The 12,799-nt window shown below is 35.2% G+C and overlaps 1 protein-coding gene across 2 annotated transcripts in view; it reads right to left on the reverse strand.

Annotated features, from left to right (window-relative positions):
- Window positions 1-12,799, reverse strand: part of LOC126278201 (lipase 3-like) — a 163,021-nt gene that overhangs the window by 19,296 nt on the left and 130,926 nt on the right. Inside the window, exons 7-8 of one of the 2 annotated variants that reach the window (XM_049978122.1) lie at window positions 12,694-12,778; window positions 3,313-3,455 (exon numbers count right to left, since the gene is read on the reverse strand). In XM_049978122.1, coding sequence (XP_049834079.1) covers window positions 3,313-3,455; window positions 12,694-12,778 — 228 coding nt within the window. The remainder of the gene's footprint in view (window positions 1-3,312; window positions 3,456-12,693; window positions 12,779-12,799) is intronic. The other variant, XM_049978123.1, reaches the window with a different exon arrangement.

Raw genomic sequence — 12,799 nt, forward strand, 5'->3', positions numbered from 1 at the left:
TGGAATTATCAGCAGAAGATGGCACACATTATCCAGGAAAAAATTTTCACTCTGCAGCGGAGTGTGCGCTGATATGAAACTTCCTGGCAGATTAAAACTGTGTGCCCGACCGAGACTCGAACTCGGGACCTTTGCCTTTCGCGGGCAAGTGCTCTACCAACTGAGCTACCGAAGCACGACTCACGTCCGGTACTCACAGCTTTACTTCTGCCAGTATCCGTCTCCTACCTTCCAAACTTTACAGAAGCTCTTCTGCGAACCTTGCAGAACTAGCACTCCTGAAAGAAAGGATACTGCGGAGACATGGCTTAGCCACAGCCTAGGGGATGTTTCCAGAATGAAATTTTCACTCTGCAAGGCAAAGGTCCCGAGTTCGAGTCTCGGTCGGGCATACAGTTTTAATCTGCCAGGAAGTTTCATGGCACACATTATGTTTAGCAAATGCAGCTAATGCCATTAGAATTTACTGAGTATAATGTTGGACTGACTTCCAAAGCATAGTAACACCAGCACAGAGACGCCGTAATATTCGGCTGACTTTGATATCGCCCTTGAATTATTGCCGAATTTTGAAGTGATAATAACGTTGTTCACTTTTGTGATTCCCGTCGACAAGTGCACTTCAAGATGTAAGTCAGGCCAGCAGTTTTGCCCATTTGTGTCTTGCTGCAGGGGGTGTACCACATTGCACTGAGCCGAGGAAGCAATGGATACCAGCAAGACAAGAGTAGCTGTGACAAACGAGACCCCGCTCAGCAAGTTCACTCTGCCGACGCCTGCCTGTCTGCTTTACACGCGTCACAGAGTACCTTAAACGTGCGTAATAATTCATGTTGTGCTCCGTTAAGCATTATGCCATCTGTTGTGTATAAATCGATCCATGCATGAACGCAAGTGCTGTTTTACGAGATTTCTTGATAACACTTCAGTACATGTCCCAGAACATTCAGATCCATTGGATACTTTGGGCTAGCGGTTCTAGGCGCTCAGTCCGGAACCGCGCGACTGCTACGGTCGCAGGTTCGAATCCTGCCTCGGGCATGGATGTGTGTGCTGTCCTTGGGTTAGTTAGGTTTAAGTAGTTCTAAGTTCTAGGGGACTGATGACCGCAGATGTTAAGTCCCATAGTGCTCAGAGCCATTTGAACAATTTGAAACTTTGGGCACATTCAAGGCAACTGCTCTGAGTCTACATTGTTTCATTTTAATTGCCTGTAAAATATTTTTAGATGTGGTAATATTACAAATTAAATCCTTTACATAATTTTTCGGATAAATACGTTTGAAAATGGCACAAAAAATTTCAGCCTGTCGGATACATTTGACCGTGGTCAATATGGCTGCTCTGTAGCTACCTTGTGATTGGATCTATAAAATGGTGGGCTCTGATTAGAGGGGAGGAGAGGGAGGTGGATGGGCGATTGTTACAAAGCAAAATGGGAGGAATTCAACCATCTTGACTTTTGTCGATTTTTTAAAATTTCCTACGTACATCACTATACTAACAACAAAACTGTAAAGTGGTGGTGTCTGTGTATTTGTCTGTTCGAAAACGCTAAACTCCAAAACAACGAGGCGGAATGTTAAGGTGTTTTGCCAGGTAACTTAAGTCTACTTTGTGGCAATGTATAGGCTTATTTTATCAAAATCGGATGTTGCAAAAATGGTTCAAATGGCTCTGAGCACTATGGGACTTAACATCTGTGGTCATCAGTGCCCTATAACGTAGAACTACTTAAACCTAACTAACCTAAGGACATTACACATATCCATGCTCGACGCAGGATTTGAACTTGCGACCGTAGCGGTCACGTGGTTCCAGACTGAAGCGCCTAGAACCGCACGGCCACTCCGGCCGGCTCGGATGTTGCAAAACAAAATAAAAAAGACATCGAAATCTAAGGTTTTATCCTCAACCATCATGTCTGTCCTTTTGTCTTTTTGAACATACAAATCTACATAACTACAAGACGAATTTCAAGGCATTATCTCTGTGAAGTTGCACGCCAAACACTATGTCTTGTGGGAACCGGAAATGGCGAGTGAGGGTTTCATGCGCAGGTGACGTTACGCTAGTGGTGTGTAACAGGCTGTGAATCTGGTCAGAGGAGAAGCGTGCTTGGGTGGCCGAAGCGCTTAAGGCAACCACTTGCGTCAAGCGAGAAATCCGGGTTCGAGTCACGTTTTGGCGCAAATTTCCGCTGTTACCATCGGATCATTTTGGTGCGCAAATGCGGCTAACATCATTGATAAACTTTGAATAGTGTTCTTTGAATGTGTAATGGCTAGAAGTACAAAATCGGGAAGTGTCCTTTCTTACTCGCCCACAGTGCATATTAGCTCAAAGAAGGAGATATCGCGTAAGATCCACACATGGAACGCACAATGCCACACCCCACACTAGAGTTGCGATATGTGGATCAATCTGACGCCTTCAGTTCACTGCCATCAATAATATTTCCTACATACCTATCTTTGCCCCATCTGTTTTTCGTCTGTTTCCAAAACTGAAAAAAATAGCTTCGAGGTGTTCACTTTGATGGAGATGTAGCTGTGAAAGCAAAGGTGATTGAGGTTGTAGTTCCATCAGCAAAGGTTCGAATCCTGCCTTGGGCATGGATGTGTGTGATATCCTTAGGTTGGTTAGGTTTAAGTAGTTCTAAGTTCTAGCGGACTGATGACCTCAGATGTTAAGCCCCACAGTGCTCAGAGCCAGCCAGTCCATCAGCAAAGGCAAACATTCAACAGTGACGGTACCAACAAACTGGTCTCTCATCGGGAGAACTGTGTTGGTTGCCACGCTGCATATGTCGGGCAATAAAAATGCAGACATGAAGAATAAAGATGTGGAATGTCAAAAAAGTTTGTTTTACTTAAAAAGTAGCAAGGGTTTTGCATAAAGAAGTTGGGAAATTCCTTTTGAGTATTGCTACGTAATTAGTTATACGTATATCTCGAAAAGTTCGGTTCGACACAGTCACAATTGAGATAAACAAAGAGGACAGAGGGAAGGAGAAAGTAATTAACTGCTCTTACGTAGTTAGCAAATATCCGAAATGCTGGAAGAAGGTCACATTTGCCAGCTTGGTCTTGCCATTGAGAAGACAGTAAGGTGCTGCGTTGGTATCAGTTTCTATTCGTTGCAGTAGGTCCAGTGGTATGTCTTTGTTGACAAGGCGAAGTATGTGAAAGGTCTTCTCCACAACAAGTAACTGAAGCAAGTAACTAATCGTAGCTATGAGTGAGTAGAACTCACTTGACAGTAATAATAGATGTGATAGTAGTAGTAATAGTGAACGCCAGCACTGCGTACCTCAAAGGAGACCAGCCGGTCGCGCGTCCCTAGGAAGAAGGCGGTGGGCAGTGTCGAGTTGATGACGTGGTAGGCCGGCGGCTGCTCGCTGCCGTACTTCCTGAGGTTCTCCTCCGGGCCAAAGTCGAACGCCTGCAGGCGCTCTGGGGGCGACAAGAGGGACACTGTGTCATCCTACCTGCGCTGCGAGTACTGTGCGTATGTGTAAGGAGACGGGACAAGCCATTGCGAGGAATCAACGTCAGTAGCCGCACAAATAAACAGATAAGGCGGTTCAACTTCACTGCGTGTTCAATGGGCCTCCTTTGTCACCCTCTATCACGTGATTAACTACATCCGTTGTATGTACAGACAAACTGTATTTGTTGTTTGTTCTTTAAATTGAAGGAGGAGGGGGAGCAAATGAAAGGTAAGGTATTATTGATATCAGCTGCATCAGGGCTTTGTGGGGCATCAGCGGTGACGGGCGAAATATGTGCCGCACTGTGACTGAAACCCGGGATTCCCTGGTTACTAGGCAATTGCGTTAACCACTGCTCAACTCCGGACACAGTGTTTGTGGCAACTGCGTGGACTATCTCGATACGCCTCTCGGCCGACACCTGTTCCCACCTAGCGAAACCTGTCAGTAGACCCTGTCAATGTCCTCGATGGATGCCTACTACTTAGAGATTCCGCCAGGAGGTCAGACCTAACCGCACTGAGTGTGATTCACTTCGATGGACAATGGATCCACAACATTCAGTGGGGATGCGCTGCTACGTCCGACCTCCTACCGGAATCTCTGAGCAGCGGGGATGGGGACGTGGACAGGGACTGCAGATAGGTGGCGTTAGGTAAGAAAATGGGTCGGTCCAGAGACATGCTGAGACAGACCAAGCAATGGGGGTAGACGCTGTGTCCAGGTGGTGCAATGGTTAACATTATTACCTAGAAAGCAGGAAATCAAAGATTCGAATCCTGGGCTGGTACACTTTTTTGTTCGTCGCCACTGACGCCACACAACGTCCTGATGCTGCTGATATCAACAATGCCTTCTCTTCCTTATCCTTTCTCCCCCCTCCACCTTCAGTTTACATAATACATTTCACAGCTAGGGGTTCTGCATGCTCTCTGTTCTTTCAGACATATCCGAAAAAACAGACGCCATGCATTCATATAACTTATTAATTTTTTAGGCAACAGTGCAACACATAAATGAAGTGACATCTTGTACTGATCGTAGAATACTAGCGTTCAACACAGGACAGATTGGTGTATATACATATGCATATCTCTGTACATATGTATAAGGGGTGATCATAAGATTTCCACTCGAGGGTGTTGCTGCAGTGTATATGGGATGTACCGCAACTCCGACGCTGGTATATAAGGTAGGCAATATCCGTGTCTTTACAATGTATGTGAGGTACATATGGAAACCTGAACAACGGCGACGTTGTTACCAAATGCCTCCAAACAGGACCAACATGCTGTTATTCTTTTCATGGCTGCCGATGGACAAATCCTGGTAGAGCAATGTGTGTGTGGGGGTCAACACGTCTCTCGAAAATCACAGCTGTGGAATTTTGCGCAAACTTCCGTGCTGGTCGCGATTCGACACAACACGCTACTCGATATCACAGACCAGGCTTATCAGCTTCGCCAACAGAAGTGGGAGACACTCAGGCACCCTCCCTATAGTCCTCACCTCTCAAAATGCAATTATCACACCGACTATTCCTTAAAAGGGCCTTTAAAAGTCGACGATTTCAATCGGATGAGGCTGTGCAGCAGGAGATTACAGACATCTTCACATAGCAGGACATGCTGTTTTATCAAATTGGGATCTTCAACCTGGTGTGTTGCTGGGAGAATTGTGTCAATGACCACGGCGATTCAGCCTGATTGATATGCCGATTTTGAACTTTACGGCGTTTGAGTGGAAACTTTTTCATTGCCACTTACATAATATGTAAGCACTGCTGTGCTAGAGCCCTACACAATTATTACCTATAGTCCACTTTCGAGAATCTCCGCAGAGAAAATAAAAAATTTTCGTTTTAAAAATACACGACCATTTTGGTAAAGGACATTGGTAAAACATGAATGGTCAAAAAGCTCAAGTATGTTATCAAACAAAGATAGCTTAATAAAATGGATTAAATATATGATTAAATGAAAGGATACAAAAAACGGAAGCAGCATATCAAACCTAAGGAAGGGATGAAATAAAGTCCTTAATATGAGAATTACTCTGAAACTAGTAGCCAAATGTGGTAGACTGCAATGGTGTTGGATTTGTCATTTCTCGAACTAAGATACTAAAAACCAATGCATAAATGAGAAAAAAGTATCAGGTAAGAACAGCTAAAGTTATTAATTTATTCATAACATTAAGCACAACCATTGTGAAAAAAAGTGTTGATTACCTATCCAAAAGGAAAGAGGGCCTAGAATTAACAAAACATGAAGGTGGAATTTTAACCTTACTATTCTCTGCTTTACCATTTATATTTGATGCTACTTCAATAGCTGCAGCTAATGCAAATGCAGTTATAAATAAAAAAGATTGTAAAGAATTAGAAGAACAGAAAAAGACATAATTTAGCAATGGAAGAGAAAGGAAGTGGAATAACAAAGGTAAAAAAAAATGATCAAATAAATAGTCAATAAATTAGTAATACTTTACCTAATTTTAATATACAAAAAGTAGCTAAACAATTAAAAATTAAATATTTTTGTTATGTTTCTATGTCTGTTGAATAAACCAAAACTTTTGGGATCTGGAATAATAAATTCAGATAAATCTAATCATGTTGTACTCATAGAAGTTGTCATTACAAGAACAAAGAAATAAAACTTATTTTTGTTTCATTTGGAGGAAATATACCAAAAAAACTAATAAATTGTTTAGGAAAAATTACTTATATTATAACATCAAAAGGATACCAAATTTTAACAGATTTATTTGTGGTCAAATGTATTTCTTTGTTCTAAAACTATTATCTATTAATTAATGATATTTTAAATTTTATAAATGGAAGTTTTTGGAAATAGATAAATAAAAAATGAATGGAGGATTTAAAAATAATTTAGCATCAGTTGAAGCAGTTATTGTAGAAGCTATAATTAATCAAGAATAGATAATTTACCTAATCAATTTAATTAGGAATTATCTAAAACCTTAAACAATCTATAGGATATATTGATTTTAAAGGTAGAAGATATAATAGATCCTATGAGTAGTTACAAAACAGTATTTTGCAGCTGAATATATTACAAATCAAAAATATACAACTGTTTTAACATTGTTGAACAATTATGGTAATAAAATGAAAAGATTAATTAACACAATGAAAGAACTCCTTACCTTACAAAAAAGGAAATGGAGAAAGCTTTTTCAGATTATTTCCCAAAATCAGGCTTAACTACATATTTAAAAGAATTAAGTAATCTTAAGGTAAAGTACCAATAAGCAAATAAATGAATTTACATTTATGTCAGGGAGCCAAACAGAACTGGGTAATTTTGAGAATGGATTTATTACAAAAAGTTGTTGTTATTGGTAAAAATTTATGTAAACGTTTTTTATTTAAATATTACGATTTTTCGACAAGTATTTCTGACAACATTTAATGAATAACTCTTGACATCCAAACAATAAAAATATTGCAAAAATCTAATTTTCTAACTATGAGGGACAATATTCTGTTAAAATTGTTCTACTTTGCTATTTTTAAGATCTAAAAACGAAATCATTAAGATGGAAAAATTTATTAGTTTTTATTTTCATAAATGCTTAGTTAAAATAATTTGTCAATTGTGCAAACAAGAAAAGGAAATTTACAAGGAAATAGAAATTAAAAATAAGAATACCCTTTGATAGACAAATTGTTGGGATTGTATAAAATTACAGAAGATAAGAATACAGAAAAAATAAATCAGAATATGTAAAAGTACATTAATAAGTGGATTAGAAAAACAATTACTTATGAAAATATAACTTAAAGATTACAAAATTCTACTACATTTGATCATAGCTGTAAATATAATCAAGTAAAAAAAGAGAAAAAAAGCATTCAATTATCTGATAGATAAAAAAGGTGTTTTCAAAAAGTTGGAAGTTTTTGTTTCTAAAATGTGCATACACCTCAAAAATTATTATATCATGAACAACAGTGAATATGCTTAGTTTTTTACTACATTATTTGATTTTCTTACTCTTGTATGCAACTATTAAATTCACGTAAGGAATTATTCTTATGATCTATTATTTTGTTTGGGATTGACTTACCATGATCAACTGATAAATCATTAATTTGATCTTGTAATATAAATATGTTAATCATCATCAGAACTTAAAACTATTTTATTACATTCAACTGTTTACAGATTAAACTTAAATGATCTAATTAAATTTATTTTTCTATACTATTCTCTTTTGTAATGCAAAAGGTTATTATAAGCATCAAAAGTAATTTCGTTTTAAGCAGGTTTTATAACTGTTTTAGATATTTTATATTCTTGATCTGCTACTTACTAATTATACTTTCTCAGTCTTAAAATAACATGTCCTAACATAATTTTTAGACAGTTTTCATCTTTCATTTTTCCTAAGACTTTCTTGTTTGCGTACAGAATTTCATAAATAATATCTTTTGAATAAACGCTTATGCCAAGTTCGCTTATCACAGATTTCACACCTTTACATGTATAAATCTACATTTTTATGTCATTAATAAAAGAATCAGTATTATCGCCATATTTTTGTGAAAATTACATTATAATGAAAATCGTTCATTTATATTTTCGAAATAATTGATTTCTCATTTGAATGTAAATTGGTTGTTAAATTATTTTATTTTTTTCACATAGACTGCATTTAGATTCTCTGAAAATATGGTAGCATGTTCATAATTTAGTTTTAAAATATATTTCATATATTTTTCTGTATCTGTTATTATTATTTCACTATTTTTCTTCTTCTAATATTTGCCATTGTTTCTCCAATTACTGCATTATTCATAAACTTACAGGAAGGTTTTGCAAATTCGTTAGCTGCAGCTTTTCTCATGTCTTTTCTAAAATAAATATATTTTTTCAACCAATTTGTTTATCAAATTATAATACTCTATGCATTTTTCTTAAATTTTAACCAAGATTTGAACACTGTTTAAGATTTTCTCCTTGTTGTTCTAATGGTAAATTTTTGTGTAAAGCCCAAAGTTTTTCGGATACTCGAAATCATCTTCTCAAATGTAACCATATGTACTATCATCTAATATTTGAAGTTTTTCCAGTGCTTAAAATTTGAATCTGTCCATTCCAGTCTTTTAAATGATAGAATTGAGACAGTGCATAATCATATAAATTATTTGTGTGTATGTATGCCATATACTGTGATTGTTTTCTTGGTTTATAATTTTCATACATTTATTATTTAATTTAGTATATCTTGGTTTACTTTGAGAAATACCACCTCGAATTGCTTTTCAAAAAAAAAAAAAAAAAACGTATCAGGATTGTGTTATAAATCTAATTCATTTTTTTCATTTCTAACATAGAATCCCAAGGCAGACCAGGTTCGACCAGGATCGAGTTCATAAATGTATCTCTACAATATTCAAAAGTATCTGATAGTATTAAAACATATACATAATTTTGTGTATTCATCTAAATTTTTGATATTTAATTGTTTTCATTAGTTTTGCAGTTAATTTAGTCTAAATCGAAAAGCATTTTTATTCACAGTTCATATATTGATAAGGATAAACTCCTTTCTTCATCATTATATCAATTGTTCAAGTTTAAAAAATTTTGCTGTTTCTTTTGTTCGATTAGAAGATAATTTATCAATACTCGTAGGAAAAAATTAAAACATGGCCCAAAATCATAATTTTAATCCATCTTCATCCTCTTTACTAAAAGAAATATATTTTTGTTTGTTATTTGGAATAGCATTAATATCTGGATCACCTATTCCTAAAACTTTGACAGACAAACGAACATCGCAGTTTGCTAAATTGTGAATATAAATCAGAATAAAATTATGATTTTAATAATTAAGATTAGGATCTTTATGAGCACTTCCTCCATATTTTCCTGTTAAATGAGAATGACATCTTACTTTTTTTGTCTTGTAGTAAATTTCTTTAGACAAAGAAATCAAGTTTTTTCGTTTGTAAAATTTATTTTTTCTTCATTTGTCAGTATCATTCGAATATTTTAAACATATATTTCAGCTGTTTCTTTAGATTCTTGTTTTAACATTTCAACAAATTTTTGCACTGCATCTTTACCAGTATATGTTAGAGGTATTTTATAATTATAGATAGAGTATTCACATAATAGCTGAATGAAAAATGTACATGCTTCCGACATTTATTAATATAAGCTTTTTCAGGATGTGGTTGACTAATGTTACCATCCTTTAAAAGGTATACGAAATCTATATAAATTAGAAAAGGTACTCCTAATTTTTAAATTTATTTTTTTGAAATTTCAGTGGCATTTGTTTCTTTGTGCTCTACAATACTTTTAGAGATTGTTTAATTTTTCTTCTGAATAGAAATTTTGTAAACATCCATTATATGGCTTATTGACGTTCATTTTTAATTGATTCTGAACTAATTAAGTGAGAGCTTTTATCCAACAATAATGAGAATAATTTTCTTCTTGAATTAAAGTAAGATTAACTTGTTTTTCTTGCTTATTTTTTGTATGCTGAAGAGAATGCACAATACATTTTTCATAGTAAGTGTAAACATTTATTAAAATATTCGACTTCTTTTCAAATTTTCGAGTGTCTGTTAAGTGAACAGGAAAACTAATTTTCCCCTTTTCAAATATTTCATCTAATTATAATCCAATATTTCTATATTTACAAACTGTTTCTCCATCATGATCAACATGATGTAAAGCTGGTTTTACTGAATAAAGAAAATTTTTGAACTGTATTTTTTATATTAATTACAGCACTATTATCTATAGTTTCTTTGGTATATCTATATAAGAAGAACCAGAAATTGTTACGTGCTATTAAACATTTATTATAAACTACCTACATGAAATAAAGTCGAAACAGATTTTCTTCATTGCATTTCTTCAATTTCTGTTGATAGTTTGTTGATTTTTCATAATCAAACTTCAACGCCATGCTTTAAAATTAAATTCTTGTATTTCATCTAGTCTTTTAAAATTACAATTAAATTTTATGTTAGCTTTAATCGTTGTTTATTAAAACATTCTTGATTTTAGTCATTACTTCTTGTTTAATTTGATTAAAGACTGTTGTGGTTCAACAATATTATGAACATTATTAATTCCAAATATTCCTACCCTAATTTAAAAGCAGGCCTTTTCTAGTAGTTCTAGTAATCATCTAGAAAATTGTAATCTGATAAGCTTTTCAGATAGTTTTTTGTTTACCTTCTTGATATTTATCTATTAGAAACTTTTGAAAATAATTCTCATTACTAATATGAACCTCAGATGTACTAATATTATCAATCAATTGTTATTTGTTAAGTTTAGAATAACTTTTTTATTATTTCATTTAGCAGATTTTACAAAGATCATCTAAGGATTTTTTATTCAATTAGTTGTCATTATTATTTATAGTGTCCTCAGATTTTTCAATAAGAGTGTTTATATGCTGTTTGTTAAGTTTAGAATAATTTTTTAATTTAATATTGTTGACAGGTTTTCGAACAGAATCTACTAATTTTTCTTTATTAAGTTTTGAATAATTCTTTAAATTTATAGTTTTACAAATTGATCGATATCATTTTATAGTTTTGTATCCTAGTACTCTCTTCTTCATTTCGTTCCTGTTAAAATCAATAAGAGTGTTTATATGCTGTTTGTTAAGTTTAGAATAATTTTTTTAATTTAATATTGTTGACAGGTTTTCGAACAGAATCGACTAATTTTTCTTTATTAAGTTTTGAATAATTCTTTAAATTTATTGTTTTACAAATTGATCGAAATCATTTTATAGTTTTGTATCCTAGTACTCTCTTCTTCATTTCGTTCCTGTTAAAATCAATAAGAGTGTTTATATGCTGTTTGTTAAGTTTAGAATAATTTTTTAAATTTAATATTGTTGACAGGTTTTCGAACAGAATCGACTAATTTTTCTTTATTAAGTTTTGGATAATTCTTTAAATTTATTGTTTTACAAATTGATCGAAATCATTTTATAATTTTGTATCCTAGTACTCTCTTCTTCATTTCGTTCCTGTTAAAATCAATAAACTCCAAGAGACCTTGGCTTGTTAAATTTGAATTATCATTTTCTTCACAATAACATTTTAAATATATATAACTTTACCCTGCAACCCATGTCTCTGCCAGAACCATTTTGTGGAGATTAAATCAGGCTGGTATGTTTGCTTGGAAGCCTGTTACATGAATTCAACTTCAATCATGCCATTTTCAAGAAACAGTTCATTGTTGTAGGGAGCATGTTGGTTGGGGTCAGCAACAATGGTCCAGAATGATGTACTCCCACGAATCCCACTTTATTGTGGAAAGTGATCCTGGACACCAGTTAGTGCTGATAAAGGGGGGAATACGTTACAGACCACAGAAGGTTCATGAACATCATTGGTATGACCTTGGCGCTATGCTGTTGACTGGTATTATTCACAATGGGTCAACACTGATGTATAGATTTGCGCGAGGTACTGTTGCAGTGCAGTGGTACTGTAGAGACAGTATTCTCAATCGTGTCCATCTGTTTATGGAAGACAAGACCCGCCCAGAGAGGACAGTGACATGTTGGACTGTGAAGATATTGGATGTATGGAATGGCCTGCATATTTCCGGACTTAAACCCTATACGGCATGTCTGGAACACTCTTGGCAGACGTATTTATCGGGGAACACTCCCTCTCTGAACCGTGAAAGAACTGAAAATCGCCTGGAGACAGGACTAGGGCAATACACCCAAAGTAGCCCTGAAGTAAGAGCAACAGCTGTGTAACGTGCATTAGTGCCCAAGGAGAGCATATTCGTTACTCGGAATCCGATACCAACTTTTGTGTTGGGAGTCTGACCTGTGATATAGGTGAACGTTATTTATGTCTGTTATCTTGCTTTCCTGTGTGGTGAGAGCTGTATCATTTATCGTTATAAGTGTGTCACTCCACCTTTGATATGTATGTATTGTGTTTCATGTCATCTATCATTGCCTGTAGTTACTCCTGTCCAATAATGTCTCTGTCCCTTACCAGTTATCAAATACTGTAGGCCCCGGAAAAAACATCACATAGCATGTTTGAACCATGTATTATTCCAGACAATGTTATCTTACTACGTCAACCATATCGGCACAAGAAGAACCAAATTAGTAATAGAGAAGGATGGGATGATGTTTCTGCAGAATGTGGTACTTACTGGCCCTGATGTTCTGGAGGTAGTGAGCGATTGTAGTGGTGGGCATGCCACAGGAGACGTGCGCAGCGATCGCGGGCAGCCGGTTCTGAAATGTACCGTGAGTTGT

The sequence above is a fragment of the Schistocerca gregaria genome, chromosome 6 (genome assembly GCF_023897955.1).
Source record: "Schistocerca gregaria isolate iqSchGreg1 chromosome 6, iqSchGreg1.2, whole genome shotgun sequence".
Classification (NCBI taxonomy): Eukaryota; Metazoa; Arthropoda; class Insecta; order Orthoptera; family Acrididae; genus Schistocerca; species Schistocerca gregaria.